The following is an 18,908-nucleotide window of genomic DNA, read 5'->3' as shown; positions in this document are numbered from 1 at the left end:
TTGGATTTGTGTAAAGGAGCTAAGCAACAAACTAACATACAAAAAAACCAACACATGAGCAAAGGCCTGCGGTTTTGCCCAACCGCTAAGCTATCGGGGACCCTCTACTCCTCAGCTTCTCACTGCTTGCTAGACGATGCTGCCGCACGCAGAAAAGGGGCTCGAGCCGGGGGTCTGGGTCCAAGGGGCGCACGCAGGAGACCTCGCTGCGGGTCTAAAGGACTGGAGGCCGAGCCAATTAAGGCATAAAGCGAGGTAGCTTTATTGTTGGTAGAGGCTTATGCCAGGGCCGCCAGAAGCTAAAGACCACGAGGCTTGATGAGCCCTGGATTATATACAGTTTGAGGAGAGGCGGAGTTAGGGCGTGGCCTCCAGGGGAGGGTAGCCAACCACACAGGGAGGACGGATGAGTGACTGTGACCATAGAGATGCTGTTCCTGAGTGTACCCGTAGCAGAGGATGTTGGGTAGGTGGAGGACTAAGGAGAAGGCCAATAGGGTTAGAGAGACAAGGCTGCATCATCACTAGTCGCTGGTGAGGCTTGTAATTCAGAGGCTTAGAAGAACCGGACGTGCCAAAATGGCTAGGGAGGGAGAGAAAGAGACTAAGCCACCAGGCCAAGAATAAAATTATGCCACAAAGGCCCAATACAGGAATAAATAAGGTGTATGTGATGGACAGTGAGGAAACCAGCCTAACTTGTTATCAACTGTCCTACCCTTCACAGGTCAGAGGCATAGGACAGGACAAATTTCTAGCTAGGCAGGTGGCAGGGCAGAGTCCTGGGATTTGGTTTGTTTGGGCAGAAAGCTCCCTAAAGAGGCCAGATGTGGGAAGAACCAGAGAATGGGGACAAGGCATGTCCTAGGGGTTGGAGAGATTCCAAGGTGAGAAAACTGAGTTTTGTAACAAAGTCAATAGTGTTAAAATCCTGGTAAACTCTGGAAAAGAGTGCTCCTTCCCTGTACTCCACATCGCCCCCAAAGACATCCTTTGCTTTCTTCACAACAAAACTTTTCAAAGAGTTTGTCACCTCATTTTCAGCCTAAAACCCACTGTTTTAGTTTGCTAAAGCTGCCGGAATGCAAAATACCAGAAATGGACTTTCTAAAGGGGATTTATTAAGTTACAAGTTTACAGTTCCAAGCTTTTAAAAATGTCCAAATGAAGGCATCCAGAGATAGATAACTTGACTCCAAAGAAAGGCCAATGTCTGTCACATGGGAAGGCATGTGGCTAGTTTCTGCTGGTCCTTGTTCCTGGTTCCGTTGCTTCCAGGTTATGATTCCAGTGCTTCCTCTGTAAGCGTTTGTGAGTCCTGACTTAGCTGTTCCAGGGCAAAATTCTCGGCTTCATCTCTTAGCTTAACATCTCATGGAAAGGCCCATGGCGACATCTACTGGACTCTGGTTCCTGTCTAGCGTCTGTCAGCTCTCCAAGCTCCTGGTACCTCCTGGAGCTTCTGTATTTCTAAACATATGCATCTAAGCATCTGCTCTGTCAGCACTCCTAGCAGCTCAAAATGTCTGTGTCTATGTTGCTTCTGAGCTCTTTCCCTCTCTCTGAGCTCTCTTAAAGACTTCAGTAAACTAATTAAGATGCACCTTGAATAGGAAGAGTCACATCTCCATTTAATCAGAAGGCCCAATCCACAACCAGGTGTGTCGCATCTCCATGGAAACAATCCAGTCAAAGTTTCCACCCTAAACAATAGGTCTGCCCTCACAAGGCTGGACTAGGAAAAAGAACATTACTTTTCTGGGGTATATAACATCTTCAAACCAGCACACCCACTCAAGTTGGCTTCCATCCCCACTCTGCGACTGAAACTACTTTTGTCCAGGTCACCAACAATCTCAAAATTGCTAAGTCCAGTAGCTACTTCTCTGTCCTCATTTTCCCCTATTCCAATTTGGTTTCGCCGATAGAAGAAGGACAGAAGGAGAGTAAGTTAGGGTATTTATTCCCCCCACCTCATTCACTGTTAAAGTTTTGCAGTGTCTGCATTTCTCTACTGAAGGTCACAGCTCATCTCAGGTGGTCCCTTTCTCATGTTGGGTTCTGGCATCAGTTCCCTCTTCTTGCCTTTTCAGTAGCAGAGGTGATACTGGCTTCTTACGCTTGCTAGTTTCTAGCCTCCGTGTGGTATATCATCCCTTATTTATTCCTGCCCACACTTCTGTATTTTACTCCTCTTATGAAACCTTCTCAGGTAAATTTGAGCCATGTTTGTTTGTTTCTACAATTGTGAAAACCTTATGACTGACACTCCCTTTATTCAGTGTATGGAAGATGAGTTAAAAAGATAAAAAAAAAATAGAGGGGGATGTGGGAGATAGGGTGTTTTGGGTGTTCTTTTTTATTTTTACTTTCATTCTTATTTTTCTTGTAGTAATGAAAATATTCAAAAATTGATTGCGATGATGAATGTACAGGCATATGATACCGTGAACCACTTGACTATACACTTTGGATGATTATATCGTATGTGAATATATATAACACAACTCAATTAAAAAACATTTTGAATGATGTTGAGTAAATGTTTAAGAACTTACTATGGGCCAGATACTGGTCTCAGATCTTTCACATGCACTAACTTTTTTAACTCTTAGGAAAACTGTAGGAGGTAGGTACTGTTATCCTATTCATAAATAAGGAGGCTGAGGTACAGACAGAGGGAATTTTTAAGCTCCAGTTAAATTCCACCATGAACTTATGCTGACGAAGGGAAATAAAGATAGGAAGGCATTGGTTGTGGAGAAAATGGTAGGAACAAAGCACTGGAGGTCACAATGAAATAAAGAATTGTGCAGAGATGGGAGTCTTCCGAATGAGAAAGCTATTAAGATTAGAGGGTTATGGGAAAGGAAAGGTGATAACTGCATTCTAGATTTTTTGACAAGGTGCAGCATGTAATGGTAAGGTCCAGGGCATAACTTGGAAATGGAAGGCTGGAGTAGAAGGTATTGAACGATAACATTTAAAAAAACTTCACTGTATTTCCTTGCCATCCAGTATCTGGTTTGAATGTATGTGGCGAAACGCAGCACTTCAGGCAAGCTCCTTTAATGCTTCTCGCCTTAGCTTCCCTATCAACAACCAGAGGCTATTTACCTCCACGTCCTACAGCAATATTGTCCGCCTCGGATTCCCTCTCCGGTCTCAGTACTTTTAACTTTGAGTGGCAGCGGGAGCCCAAGCTGCATTCTGTCTGAGGTTCTGGCCTTTCTGGTCCCCGAAGAAGGAAATTCACCTCAGAAATACCCCGTGCAAGGAGAAGCATGCTGCGAGGCACACAAGTCCAAGCCCTGCCGGCCAGCATCAGAAGGCGGGAGGTTCGTGACTGTGTATCTTGCGTGAAGCGTCTGCAGTTTCCTGCCTCAGCGAAGGGAGACAGCTTATCCGGCGGCTGTGGCGGGATATACCTCGCCTCCCACAGCGCTCGCACCGCCAAAGCTGCGGGCGTCGCGACCTGGGCGTCAAGGACGCCGCAGTGCACCAGGTCAGCGTGGCCGGAAGCCTCGCACCTAAAACTCCCGGGCGCCTTCTGCGCTGCAAAGGCCGAGGCGGCAACTGGGGCGGGAAGCGTCATTCGCCCCACCCGAAGGTTCCGGGGGATGGGAATGGCCGAGATAGGCCCCGCCCATGCCGCGCGCGCTTCCCCTCAGCAACCGGCAGAACACAACAAAATGGCCGCCGCGGCGCTGGGCGCCTAAAGGGAACGAAGGGAGTGTTTCCCAGCTTGTATACTCTGGCCCGGCTGCTCGGCCCGGCTGCCCGGCCCGGGTCCTAGGCAGTGAGTGCCAGGCGGGGTCGGAACTTTTTCCCGGGGTCCGGACAGAATGGTGGGGGCTGGAAGCGAAGGCGGAAGGGCCTGGACCTAGCGTGGCGTGGGCCGAACCGGGATGGACTCGGGGCGGGGGCGTGTGTTAGGGAATTGGGATTGGATGGGAGGAACGGGAGGGCCCGGAACTGGCGTGGGGAGGAGGATGGAGAGAGGTTTGGATGAGATTTGCGGGGTCAGGAATGGGGGTGCGAGGCCGGTAAGGGAGGGAGGACCAGGGTGTGTGGAGGTATGGACGGTGGGTGCAGCGCCGGGAAGGATGGGGGTCCAGCCGTGGCGGGGAGGAGGAGAGGGACTGGGGTGCACCAGGTGTCTGTAAGGAAAGGGGCTAAAGGGTGGTGTCCTGGAGGGTTTCAAGGTATTGGAATACAGTGCATGGAGAAAGATGAAAGTTAGGACATTGGGACGGAATGTTAAAAGGAGAAGGGCGAAGACGGTGTTGTACAATGGTTTAGGGACTAGAGGATTTAGAAATCAAGCTGGCTTGAGTTCAAGTCTTGAACATGTCACCTTGTGCTTGTTTATTTTGGCCACGTTCCTTAACCCTTTTGAGCATATGTCCCTCATTTGTAAAAAGAATTGCTAACCTATTTTTTGAGTGCTCTGTCAGTTACAGTTCTAAATTCTTCATTTAGAGTATGAACTCATTTACAGTTTGAAATAATCTATATGAGGTTATCCACGTTTTAAACGTGAGGAAATTGGGATCCAGGGAAATTAAGGAATTTGTCTAATACTACACAGTTAATAGATAGAAAACCAAGAGTTGAAAGCACGCTGATGGTTCCAGAATACAGATTCTTAACTGTTAATGATACACTGCCAATTGTAAAGTCAAGTCAGTAATTCTGATCTTTTACATCATCTATGAAGATTTAAATTTGGTAATGGCTTTAGAGTGCTTAACAGTCCTTCATTCATTCACTCAGTACAAACTTATTGTGCACCTTACAAGGCAAATATATTCCCTGCTGTCTTGTAGCTTACAGTCTAGAAGTGGAAGAATGGAAGAAACAGGAAATTTCATAAATAACCATGTCATTCTAATTGTTATAAGTGTTATGAAGGCGCTCACCCGGTGCAGGGACATGTAATTAGGAATTATATTCTTATTGTTTATCTTGAGTGTAGGAACCCTGTCTTCATCTTTGTACTCTTAAGTATTGACAATTCTTGGCATATGAAATTGTTCAATCACATTGAATGACTGAAAAATACATTATTTTAAACTTGGGTTTCAGGATATCTAAGTAGATTGGAGAAAGTTGGGAGAGGGAAAATCAAGTTAATTGGAAGGAGAAGAATTCAGGTGCCAGGTGTTAGAAAGGAGAGGTGGGTAGGTAGAAAGCTAGGTTGGGATGAAGAGAAATGGGTAGGGGTTTGAGTATTTTCTTTGAGAAGGGGAATAATTGAAAGCCAGAATGTTGGAATGGAGTAGGATGTGAGGGATATCTGCTGAGATGAAGAGGTGAGCAATTTGGGAAATCAGGATGGATACAGAAGTGTTAAGGCAGGAATCAACAGTAGAGAAATATGGGTAGGATTTGTGGGAAGACTTAGCTAGCAGAAGGGATATAGAAGACATAGGCAGAGATGAGCAGCATGGAATGGGGGAGTTGACTTAGAAAGAATAGTGACTACATTAGGGACTTTGGAGAGGAATGGGAATCAGATATTTGAAAGGACTAGAGAATATTAAAGAGTAAGGATATTTAAGGTGGGTATAGAATGGTGATGGAATTAAGAGTTAATGTTCAGAATACTGGGATAGAGACAGATGGATATGAGGGTCAAGAAATGGGGATAGCTGTTTGGATATTGGGATGGGTTGAGGAAAAAGATGGAAGGTTTTGGGATTATTGAGGTCTGGCTTTGATTTGGAGAAGGCCAAAGAAGATGAAGACTTAGGATTGTTAAGGAAGCCTGAAGAGAGGTGAAGGTTGCAATGACTGTTAAACTGTAATGGACTGGATTTTTGCAGCAGTTGGGGATCTAGGTTTGGGAGTAATGAGATGGGTAGTGTTTTGTTGCCATCCCATATGTTTCTGATTATCATTTTATTCCAGTGGCTTCCTTTTGCTCAAAGACCTTCTGGACCTTCAATATGTATATCCAGCTCTTGTCTTATGTGGATAGAAAACATAAAATTTTATTTATTCCTGAGTGAGATGTAGTTTTCATAAGCGCAAGAGAATAAAAAAAAAATTTCTCTTTGTCCCACCTTTTCACTTACTCTAGCCCAATCTCTCAGCTCTGTCTTCTCTTTCCTATTGCTTTGTCTTTGTTCATGTGATTGCAGACCACATCCTAGCATCAGGCCACATCCCCATCTCTCCCTTAAAATTGCTCCAGACAGTAATTTCTAAAAAATGCCAGCCGTTTTCAAACATAGTAAATCCCTAAACCCAGTTTACTGAGTTAGGCAGCCCTATGAGATTGTAATACATATCTATTGTTTCTGTATCTAGGCTTTATAAGAGCTGTGGCAACGTAGGGAGGGGATCTGAGACGTCTGGTGAAGGCATTGTGACTTTGGAACCAGTGCTTAATCTTTGGCATTATGATTCATTAAAAGGAAGGAGTTGATCTAGATTTCTGGAATCCATTTTGGCTCTAATATTTTTTTTTAACTCTATGAGTGAGTGAGCCTGAATTTTACTGATCAGGAGAGGTAGGAAAAGGACTTTATGATTATCTAGTGAGATCCAAAGAGTCTTGGTCATTAGGATGTTATATGAAGGATTTAGGGGTGCTTTGGCATTTTGAAAATTTGCAGAGAAGATTAATATGCAAAGTATAAAATAATTGCATTGTTGTGAAAATGTAGAATGCTTTATTCTTTAATCAAGAAACTCTATAAAATATATCTGTAGCATATAGCACATACTATTCTGATCTTTAAAATTTTCTGTCATGTATGGGATGGAGAAATATGCAGAAGTGGCAACTAAACCCTTTCTATCTCCCTTTTATTTTTTTATTCTCTTGCTCTTATGAAAGCTACATTTAACTCAGGAATAAATAAAATTTTATGTTTTCTGCCCACATGCCTTTTTTCTCAAGTTTGGGTGTATTATTCTTATTTAGGAGTAGATTCTGGTACAGATTCACACAGAATTGGTAGAATTATTAAGAGCCATATATGGATCTAAAATCTTTAGATTGAAAACTTAACTAATACTCTATTTCACTGAAATTTTTTTCTAAAAAATAATGTTTTTTTTTTCTTTTCTTTATAAGCAGTGTGAGCAGAGGAGATTACAGATACTGAGCAAAGGTAGGATCATTTTTACTGTAGACTTGCCCAAGATCTATGTGTCTTACAAGATTTTTTTATCCAAAAGTTTGCCAAATTTATAGTTTTAGCAAAATGTTTATTTTTGGACCTATTTTAGAATACATGTACTTGTAAGAGCAATTGTATATCATGAAAATCTATTTTGCCTAAATCTAACTTTGCAAATTAGTACTCTTGGTATTGAGTGCTAATGTTGTTCATGAAGATGCTCCTTCTTCAGTGTACTGAATAACATTTTATCAGTTCCATGTTCTTTTTAACTAAATCATTCAACAAATACTAATTATTTACTATCTGTCAGGCTCTGTTCTAGGCCTGGAATACATTAGTGAATGACATCCCTACTGTTATTGGATTTACATTCTATTAGATTATATGATTTGATTTACACATTAATTTGAGAGAAATGATTCTCATCATTGCTACTAACTAACATAGTGACTGACTGAGTCATATATCATTTTGGGCCTTATTCTCATCTGAAAAATAAAGGAAGTTGAAAAAAGTTACTTCAGTCAGAAAATGCTTTAGTTCCTCTAGAAAACCTAAACTACAGTAAAATTGATTTTGTAGATAAGCAGTAGTAACCATGGGAGAGTTGAAGCAATCAGATGTTTTTTGAATAGCATGACAAACATAAATGAATATCAAAAACAAAAGAAGGTAGATATAAAAAGGAGGCATAGTACTGTGTGATTTCATTTACATAAAGTTAAAAAATAATTTTTTTTTTGTTTTTTGGGGCATGGGTCGAACCTGGGTCTCCAGCATAGCAGGTGAGAACGGTGCCTGCTGAGCCACCATGGCCCGCCCTAAAAATGATTTTTAAATCTCTGGTGTTAGAAGTCAGAGTAGTGACTTGACTACCTATGTGTGTGGGGTAATCACCACTGACTTCTGACACCAGCAATTATTTTTAAATGACTGGAAGAGGGCATAAGAGGTGTTCTGGGGTTCAGGTAATATTCTAATGTTCTTTCTTTATCTGGGTTGTGCTTACATGCCTATATTCACAATCTAAAAATTTATGGAGCTGTATGCTTATGTTTTGTGTGCTTTTCTATATGTATGTTATACTGCAACATATATATGGGCGGGTGGTTTCTAAACAGATTGAATTATAATTGTAAAATATTAGGCACATTCATTATCTGCCAGTGAGGTAGGTACTGGAAATTCAGAGATGAATAAGGCATTATCCATCCACTTTGTGTATTTTATATTCTGAACAAGCAAAAATATACAGTGGAAATGTGTTCTCTTAATAGAGGGAAGGTTAGCCCTACCTGAAGGAAGTGTGTTCCTGGAAACCCTTCACAAAGTGGCATTTTTGTTGGTAGAGAGGGAAGAGAAGAGGATGCCATTTCAAGAAAAGGGTATTTCATGTGTAAAACCCCATGATGTGTCCCCAGAACAGTAAAAAGAAGACTGGAGTATAAGATATAGTGAGGAGGTGTGAGAGATTAGTGCAGAAAGTTTGGAGCCAGATTGTGGCAAGACCTTTGTGTAGTGCTGAAACGTTTAGACTTACAGGCAGTGGGAACCATCAAACTTCTTTTTTTTTTTTAATGAGTTAAGTGAGTCAAAGGTAGAGGGTAGATTAAGGGTGATGCGTAGGAAGATTGGAAACCAGTTAGGAGAGTATCATATTAGCCTAAGCAGGAGATGATAAAAGTGGCTATGAGGGTAGATGGAGATGAATTCTTGATGGGTGAGGGAGACGGACGAGTGGAAAATAACTCCATTCGTTCATTCTTTCATTCATTTATTCAAAAAGCATTTATTGAGTTCCTGGTAGGGGCCAGGCACTTTGCTAGATTGAGGAGATAATGGTAAACAAAACAGAAGCACTCGTGGAGCTTACAGTCAAGTGGGAAGACAAGCAAATAATCATACAAATAAATGCATAATTACAAACTGTGGTTATTTGAAGAAAATAAAAACAAATTGAAACTATGTAACTGAGGTCTTGATCTAGTCTGCATGTACAGGGAAGGCTTTACTGAGGAAGCAAAGGTTGAGCTGATCTCTGAAAAAATACTGAGAATTAGCATTAGTGAAAATGAGGACAAGCGTTTGAAGCAGAAGGAAGTATGTGCTGAGAGGGAATAAGTAACATTAGTAAAGTCAGAGAGGGCCAGATTATGCAGGACATTGTAGGTTATGGTAAATATTGTATTCATTGCAGACCAGTAGATTCACTTTTTAAATAGGTAACTCTGGTTATTTGGCTGGTGTCTAGAGATGGGTAAGAGGGAGGCAACAGAGCTTGTAGGCAGATCAATTAGAAACTATTATAGTAGTTTGATAAGACCTTGGATTAGAGTGGAGATGGAAAAAAGTATAGATTAATTTGAGAGATATTTATGTGGTAAAATCGATAGTGCTTGGCAGTTGATTGGGTATGGGGAAAAGAAAGAGGAAAATGTTAAGAATGAGTCCCAGGACAACCAAATCAATAAGCTGAGCCCTCAATCTTGGGATTTGTTACTATGAAGCTTATCCCCACAAAGGAAAGGCTAAGCCCATTTAAAATTAGGCCTAACAGTCACCCCCAGAGAACCTCTTTTGTTACTCAGATGTGGCCTCTCTCTCTCTCAGCCAACATGGCAAGTGAATTTAACTGCCCTCCCCCCTCTACGTGGGACATGACTCCCAGAGGCGTAAACCTCCCTGGCAACGTGGGTCAGAAATTCTAGAATGAGCTGGGACTCAGCATCAAGAGTTTGAGAAAACCTTCTCGATCGAAAGGGGGAAGTGAGAAATGAGACAAAATTAATGTTCAGTGGCTGAGAGATTTCAAACAGTCAGGAGATTATTCTGGAGGTTATTCTTATGCATTCTATAAATAACCCTTTTCAGTTTATGGTGTATTTGAGTGACTAAAGGGAAGTACCTGAAACTGTAGAGCTGCTTTCCACTAGCCTTGTTTCTTGAAGATGATTGTATAAAGATACAATGTTTATAATGTGACTGTGTGATTGTGAAAACCTTGTGTCTGATGTTCCCTTTATCTAGGGTATGGACAGATGAGTAAAAGATATCAATAAAAAATAAATAATAGGGGGAACAAAGGTTAAAATATATTGAGTAGAAGGAAATACTAGTGGTCAATGAGAGGGAGGGATAAGGAGTATGGTATGTACGAGTTTTTTTCTTTTTTCTTTTTATTTCTTTTTCTGGAGTGATGCAAATGTCCTAAAAAATGATCATGGTGATGAATATACTACTGTGTGATGATATTGTGAGCTATTGATTGTACACCACGTATGGAATGTTTGTATGTTACCAATGTTCGTGTTTGTATGTTGTTTTGTCAATAAAAATAAAAAAAAAGAGAATGACTCCCAGATTTCTGGCTTGGTTTCCCTGAGTGCTGTTCACTACTTAGGGAACACTGGAGGAGGAATAGGATTGAAGGAGAGTGAAAGAGAATGGGAGAAAATGATAAATTCAGTTTTGGACATGTTGAGTTTAGGGTGCTGATGAGATGTCAGGTAGGCAGTTAGAAGCTACCTGGATTGGAAAAAACTGGATTGAAGCTATAGATATCTGTGTACAGGTGGCATTGGAAGCCATCAGATCAGAGAGAGATTAGAGGGGAGTCTTGAGTCCTCTAACATTTAAGGACTGAATACAGAATCATGAGTTAACCAAGAAGTCTGAGGAATGGTCAGGAAATCAGAAGGAATCCAAAGAGAGTGTGTAGTGTCCTGGAAGCCCAAGGAAGAAACTGGTACCAGTAGGAGAGAGTGCCTGGCAATATTAAATAATTCTGGTTGCCATATATTCCCAGCTTCCTGCGTTCTAGGACCCTTTGTGGATGGAAGGGGCCTAGAAGAGACTAGTTCTTTTTGATAAATTGAGGATAGAAATGACAAGTAACCTGGCTGGAACATTTAAATGTCAGGACACCACCATCTAGAGGCCTCTTTTCCCTATATGGTTGTTCCATCAGCTTGGAGTAGTGTGGCTCCTAATATTGGTAGCCTCTGAGTTTTTAACTTTGTAGTTTTGAAAGTTTAGTCATGGTGTTTTAGAAATAGATTGAAGTTTTGCTAGCTCTAAAAAAGATTACCTTATTAAATCGCTCCAAATTCTTACAGGTTTTAATGGACACCTGACTTTATTCTTGCAATGAAGAAAGGTCCTCCTCAAAGAATATTCTCCAAAGCAAAGATATCATCATCGTGTCACTCTCCTAGACCACTGTCTCTTATACCCAGTATGAGATCTAGGTCACTTTCACCTTTAAACGGTCCAGAGACTCCTCATTCTGAAGGACAGTGGTGTGAGCAAGTCAAGATTAGAGAGGAAAGCAATGTGCTTTTGGACTACCAAGAACATAAAGGTATCAATTTTTAATTGAAGAATCTGCCTGACCTCATAATAACATTTTCCTAATACTTGATTTTTAAAAGGATAGTGAGAGGATCGAGGCTTCTGGGTGAAGGTGAAGATGTCTGAAGAGAATTAGAGGAAGGGAATTTCCAGAAAGAGGAAGCTTGGCTTCCTATGGTTGAAGGATGCCTTAAACCTCATACCCCAAATATGCCACCCTCCTTAGTGCAGGGTAGGAACATCTGTTGGTTTCAGAGTGGTGTGCCTTAATTTAATATAAAAATTGTATCCAGGGTGCATGGGTGGTTCAGTGGTAGAATGCTTGCCTTCCGTGTGGGAGACCCGGGCTTGCTTCCTGAACCATGCACAGCTCCCCACCTCCCCACCCCCCAAAAAAGTGTATGCATTGTAGAGCCAACTGCTTATCTGTGACTGGATTGATTTCCACATTTGGGACATGCATATGTTACACCAAAAGTTTTATTTTTTCTTAAAAGTATTCTGTTATTCTAGGAATCTATTTTTAAAATGTCTTATGCTTTGATAATCATGAAATAACAGCTATCAAACTCTGTTGTTCTGAATAACTGATCAGTTTTTATTAATTGACATTCTCAGCATTCAATTTATATTATACCCATGCTGCCAATGTGTACCTTGTTATTTCCAATTTAATTATTCTTTGAATATCAGTCATTTGCTTTCCTAGAAGAGACCAAATTACAGAAAAAATTTTATTTTGAACCAAAATAAATATAATATTATTAACTTATTATAAATAATCATAAGGAACCAAAATAAGTATAATATTATTAACTTATTATAAATAATCATAAGGAATCTTTGGCCCAGAGCCTAGATCTGAATCAAAGATTAATTTTTTTCTGACTCATAAAGCAAGAACCAAGAGGCTATTTTCTTTCTATGGCTGCCTTTTAAAACTGTAATAGGTTTTAATACTCTTTGATAGCAACATCCAGAAGGGTCAGAAGACATGGTATGTCATCCTTTAAGTTAGTACTTTATATCTGTAGGAAAAAAAAAATGCTTTGGTGGTCTCTATTTAAAAGAGCAATAAATTGGAATTTTTTACCATAAAAAATAGGAAAAGAGAATTTTTTAAAATTACATTGTTTGTAAACTTTAGATTGGATTTTAAAAACAATAAGATAGTGCTAATTTATTTTAAAAACTATCATGAAAATATTATTATATACTTAAGGTTAAAAGTGCAAATTTTAGGTACATTTGCCTGGGTAAAGTCCTAGATTTGCCTCTTACTTCAAGATCCTGAGCAGATGATTTATCTCTTTTCGAAAATGGAGATGATAATAGTCTTTAGCTCATAGTTTTGCTATACAAATTAATTTTTTAAAATGTAAAGCATTTAGCATAAAGCTTGGCACATGGCTAATATTTATTGAATATAATTATCATCATTATTATGAAATGCTATATAAAATAAAATATTAAAACAGTGTGCTTAGAATTAGCTGTTTTTGCATTTGCAAGGTTTAATTTTTTTCATTGTTATATAACATCAAAATTACTTGTTTTTCAAATTCTTCATTTCTTTGTCTACTGATAATGATTTATTTCTGTAATTTCAGAAGCTGATTCACATGCAGGAGTTCGATATATTACAGAGGCCCTTGTTAAAAAACTTACTAAACAGGACAATTTGGCCTTGGTAAAATCTCTGAACCTTTCACTTTCTAAAGACAGCGGCAAGAAATTTAGGGTAGGTTACTAACCATTTCAAAGTATTGACATTGTTTTTAATGTTTCTCTGCTTTAAAACTGCACACACAAAGAAGATTGTTAGATATAAAATAACATATCCTAACATCACCTAATTTATTATTAAAAAAGGCAAACCTTTTATTGTTTTCCATGAAACTTCTACATCAATCTTCAAATCCATAAGCTCCTATTAATTAAGTTCTGTTAAATAACTTGGATTTTTACCATTAACTGAGTAAATATTCTGTGCATTAACTTTCTAGTGAAAGGGCTGGCAAACAATGGCCTGTAGATCAAATTGGGCCTCTTGCCTATTTTTGTAAACAAAGCTTCGTTGGAACACAGCCATACCATTTGTTTACATATTGTCAATGAACATTATTGCACTACAGTGGCAGAACTGAGTAGTTGTGTTAGAGACACTGGTCTGCAAAGCCAAAAAATTTTACTGTCTGGCTTTTTACAGAGAAGTTTGCAAATTCCTGCTGTAGAGCATTTATTACTTTATTCATAAACTATACCAAAATGAACAGTGTAATAGGCAATTTAATTGCTTTAATTGGAAAAATATAAATTCAGATTCCTGCTGCATGTGACTCAAAAAAATTAATTCCAGCAGGTAAAAGAACTAACTGGAACACAAAACCAAACAAAAAAATCTACAAGCAAAAGTGTTATACAGTGTAGAAAAGAATATAGGGTAATATTTTAAGTTCTAGGGTGGAGAATACCCTCCTAAGCAAACAGCAACCCTAATACCACAAAGAAAAATATTTGCATATTTAGCTTATGTAAAAATTTTAAATTTGTACTTAATAAAAGAGAACTTTTTAAAAAATTAAAAATAACAGGCTGGGGGATAGTATTTATCATAGTCATATAATATAAATTCAATAAAACAGTGAGAGAGAAACAACTCACTGGAAAATGTGCAAAGGATATGAACAGACAATTCACAGAAGTGTTATAAATGGCCAATTTTTTTTTATCATCACAATTGACTTTTTTGGTGTGAAAAATAGCATATATACAAAAAACCCAATAAATTTCAAAGCACATTGCAACAATTAGTTGTAGAACAGATTTCAGTTTGGTGTAAGTTACAGTTCCATGATTTTAGGTTTTTTCTAGCTGTTCTAAGATACTGGAGACTAGAAGAAATATCCATATAATGATTCAGCAATCGTACTCATTTGTTAAACCCTGCCTTCTCTGTGTAACTCCACATTACCTTTGATCTTTCTCCTACTCTTTAGGGGTATTTGGGCTATGCCCATTCTAGCTTTTTAATATTGGTGGGGGCTGTTGATAGTATGGGATAGGGGGATGGAACTAGTTGATATTCTAGAGAGGCTGGCCCCTCTGCATTTCAGGACTTATCTGGTTCTCCTTACCTGGAGAATATAGATTTCTGAAAAGTTACCCAAGTGCATGGAACCTTAATGGAATCTTACATAATGCCCTAGATGTTCTTTAGGATTGGCAGGAATGGTCTTGGTTGGGGTTTGGCAAGCAATGATAGGTAGCAATGTCTAACTGAAGCTTGCATAAGAATGGCCTCCAGAGTAGCCTCTTGACTCTATTTGAACTCTTTCTCAGCCACCATTACCTCATTTGTTATACTTCTTTTCCCTCTTTTGGTCAGGATGGCATTGTTGATCCCACAATGCCAGGGCCAGGCTCATCCCTGGGAGTCATCTCCCTTGCCACTAAGGAGATTTTCACTCCTGGATGTCTTGTCCCATGTGAGGGGAGGGCAATGATTTAACTTGCACAATTGGGCTTAGAAAGAAAGAGGCCACATCTAAGCAACAAAAGAGGTCCTCTGGAAATAACTCTTAGGTATACCTGTAGGTAGGGTAAGCTCCGCTATATATGTAAGCTTCACAAGTAAATGGCCAATATTAACATGAAAATGTGTTTGACTTCATTAATAATCATTGGAGTGGGAGATAAAACAATAGTTTGATACAATTTTCCATCTTGTACATCTAGTGGTCAAGAATTTAAAAGATTGTTTATTTTAGTGTTAAGGGTATAGGAAATGGGTATTCTCATATTTTTACTGGAAGTATAGATTGGTGTATCATTTTAGGAAGACAGTTTGGTAGTACTTATCAAAATTTTAAATATGCATATCTTTGATCTAGTAGTTGAGTTTATACTCTCTGACCCTGCAGTTCTCCTCAGTGTCTGTTGTACATATGTATTCAAAAAGGTCTATATAGATATGTTTTTACAGCATTATTTAAAATGAAAAAAATTGGAAACAGCTAAATGTCTATCAATAGGGGATTGGCTAAAGAAATTTGAAATACCATGAAGTTCTCATGTATTGAATGAAAGCTCTAAGTGATAATGTGGAAAATGTCCACAATAAATTATGTGGTAGTGGTGGGGAACATTCTCAAACATTTGATAAAATATGATCCCAGAATTATCTTTAAAATTCTCTTTTACTGTGTGTGTATGTATGGATGTAAAAGGGTAGAAATGCCTAGATGTACACCCACCAGCTTTTTTTTTTTTTTTATTAACGGAAAGAAAGGAAAAAAAAAAGAAATTAACACAACATTTAGAAATCATACCATTCTACATATGCACTCAGTAATTCTTAACATCATCACATAGATGCATGATCATCGTTTCTTAGTACATTTGCATCGGTTTGGAGGAACTAGCAACACAACAGAAAAAGATATAAAATGTTAATATAGAGAAAAGAAATAAAAGTAGTAATAATAGTAAAAAAACAAAAAAAACCTTATAGCTCAGATGCAGCTTCATTCAATGTTTTAACATGATTACTTTACAATTAGGTATTATTGTGCTGTCCATTTTTGAGTTTTTGTATCTAGTCCTGTTGCACAGTCTGTATCCCTTCCGCTCCAATTACCCATTATCTTATCCTGTTACTAACTCCTGCTGGACTCTGTTACCAATGACATATTTCAAGTTTATTCTTGAATGTCCGTTCACATCAGTGGGACCATACAGTATTTGTCCTTTAGTTTTTGGCTAGACTCACTCAGCATAATATTCTCTAGGTCCATCCATGTTATTACATGCTTCATAACTTTATCCTGTCTTAAAGCTGCATAATATTCCATCGTATGTATATACCACAGTTTGTTTAGCCATTCTTCTGTTGATGGACGTTTTGGCTGTTTCCATCTCTTTGCAATTGTAAATAACGCTGCTATAAACATTGGTGTGCAAATGTCCATTTGTGTCTTTGCCCTTAAGTCCTTTGAGTAGATACCTAGCAATGGTATTGCTGGGTCGTATGGCAATTCTATATTCAGCTTTTTGAGGAACCGCCAAACTGCCTTCCACAGTGGTTGCACCATTTGACATTCCCACCAACAGTGGATAAGTGTGCCTCTTTCTCCGCATCCTCTCCAGCACTTGTCATTTTCTGTTTTGTTGATAATGGCCATTCTGGTGGGTGTGAGATGATATCTCATTGACCCACCAGCTTTTTAATGATGATTACCAGTAAGCAGTGGGATTTTGGACAGTGGGGTGGATAGATTATGAAGAGACCCTTTTACGTTTTGTTTGAAATTTTTATTGATTTCGTATATTGTGTCATTAAGAAGGAAAAGTAACATACTAGAGTTAACAAATTGTGAGAATGAAATATCAAATTAGTGAAAGTTCACTGTGCAGAGATTATATACCAGATATTATGTTAGGATGTGGTAGTAAATGCAGAGGTAAATGTTTCTGATCTCTGAGAACTTAAGCATGAAGAAGGAATAGGAAAAAGAGGAAAAATAGCAAGGGGGGTCAAAGAGAGAGCAAGTATGGGAGGGAGAGGCAGACCAATGAAGAAGCCTGAAGGAACTATTGGGAAGGGAGAAGATCCCAGAGTGTGGTGAATAGAAGCAAAGGAGGGGAACTTCAGGTGGGGAAAGATGGCATGAAGTGTCACAGAATAGTCAAATAGGTTGAAAACTTAGAAGTTATTTGGATTTGGCTATTAAAATTCCATCCTTCTGTTTCTCAAACCCACCAGGTTCATTCTTTTAGGGCCTCTGGTTTTGTTTTCTCTGCCTTGTATTCTCTGCCCCCAGATATTCACACAGTTGTCTTGTTGTTAAAATCTCAGCCTGGAGTCCTCAGTCTTGGGGTTTGACCCTGTGCCAGTTTAAATCTGTTGTGTACCCCAGAAAAGCCAAGTTCTTTAATCCTCATCCAGTTTTGCTGGGTGGGAGCTTTTTTATTTTTTCATGGAGATGTGACCAATTGTGGGTGGTAACTTTTGATTAAATGGTTTCCATGGAGATGTGTCTCTACCCATTCAAGGTGGGGTTGCTTATTAGAGCCCTTGAAGAGGGAGCCATTCTGGAAAAAGCTTTAGCGCCCATGCAGCCAGAGATCTTTGGAGATGAAGAAGGAAAATGCCCTTGGGGGAGCTTCTGAAACAAGGAGAGAAAGCTCGCAGACATTGCCATGTGCCCTTCCACGTGAGGAACAAACTCCGAACTTCATCAGCCTTTCCTGAGTGAAGGTAACCTCTTGTTGGCACCTTAATTTAGACATTTTCACAGCCTTAGAACTGTAAACTTGTAATTTAATAAAGTTCCCTTTTTAATAGCTGTTCTTTTTCTGGTATATCGCATTCTGGCAGCTTGCAAACTAGAACAGCCCCTATAAAACTTATTCCTTCAAAGGATAGGCTAAGTCTACTGGTAATTATGCCTAAAAGTCACCCCCAGAGAACCTCTTTTGTTGCTCAGATGTGGCCTCTTACTCAAAGTCACCTCCGCAGGTGAACTCACTGCCCTTCCCCCTATGTGGAACATAAATCTCCCTTGCAGCGTAGGACAGAACTCCTAGGATGACCTAGGGCCTGGCATCATGGGATTCAGAAAGCCTTCTTGATCAAAAGAGGGAAAAGAGAAATGAGACAAAATAAAATTTCAGTAGCTGGGAGATTTCAGAGTTGAGAGTTTATCCTGGAGGTTAATCTTAGACATTATATAGATATTCCTTTTTAGTTTATGGGGTATTAGAATGGCTGGAAGGAAGTTCCTGAAACTGTTGGACTGTGTTCCAGTAGCCTTGATTCTTGAAGATGATTGTATAATGATATAGTTTTTATAGACTGTATGATCGTGAAAACCTTGTGTCTGATGCTCCTTTTATCTAGGGAATGGGCAGATGAGTAAAAAAAAAAAATGAGCGAAAAATAAATGATAGGGAGGATAAGGGGTAAAATAAGTTGGGTAGATTAAAATACTAGTGGTCAATGAGAGAGGGGGTAATGAATATGAGGTATATGAGTTTTTAATTTTTTTCTTTTTATTTCTTTTCCTAGAGTGAGGTACATGTTCTAAAAATGGTCATGGTGATGAATACACAGCTATGTGATGATATTGTGAGCCATTGATTGTACACCATGTACAGATTTGTCAATAAAAATATTTAAAAAAAAAATCTCAGCTCAGTGTTTGTTCCTGTGTGAGACCTTCTCTCACCGTCCAGTCACAATTAGATGCCCCTCTCCCCAGTCACTCCCTCTCATTCTTTCAGTGAACAAATTTTTATTTCGCACCTACTATGTGCCAGGCGATAATTCTATAGCAGTGAACATAACAGACAAAATCTGCCCTCCTCGTGTTGTCTTTATATTTTTTCTAGTTTGCATTGCTCTCTAAACATTGTTTGCCT

At 39.1% G+C, this 18,908-nt stretch overlaps 1 protein-coding gene across 17 annotated transcripts in view; it reads left to right on the top strand.

The window, feature by feature from the left end:
- The window catches only part of CNTRL (centriolin), a 152,378-nt gene that overhangs the window by 31,860 nt on the left and 101,610 nt on the right, over positions 1-18,908 (top strand). For 3 of the 17 annotated variants that reach the window (XM_077143266.1, XM_077143262.1, XM_077143238.1), the window contains exons 1-4: positions 3,623-3,799; positions 7,088-7,124; positions 11,252-11,496; positions 13,097-13,227. In XM_077143266.1, coding sequence (XP_076999381.1) covers positions 11,283-11,496; positions 13,097-13,227 — 345 coding nt within the window. In that variant the 5' untranslated portion in view covers positions 3,623-3,799; positions 7,088-7,124; positions 11,252-11,282. Of the gene's footprint in view, positions 1-3,420; positions 3,506-3,621; positions 3,800-3,982; positions 4,047-4,169; positions 4,865-7,087; positions 7,125-11,251; positions 11,497-13,096; positions 13,228-18,908 lie in introns of those variants that run through there. The other 14 variants (XM_077143264.1, XM_077143263.1, XM_077143251.1 and 11 more) reach the window with 13 other exon arrangements.

Source organism: Tamandua tetradactyla, chromosome 2, assembly GCF_023851605.1.
Source record: "Tamandua tetradactyla isolate mTamTet1 chromosome 2, mTamTet1.pri, whole genome shotgun sequence".
NCBI classification, from domain to species: Eukaryota; Metazoa; Chordata; class Mammalia; order Pilosa; family Myrmecophagidae; genus Tamandua; species Tamandua tetradactyla.
Note: the sequence above shows the minus strand (reverse complement) of the source record. Positions and strands in the feature narration are given on the sequence as shown.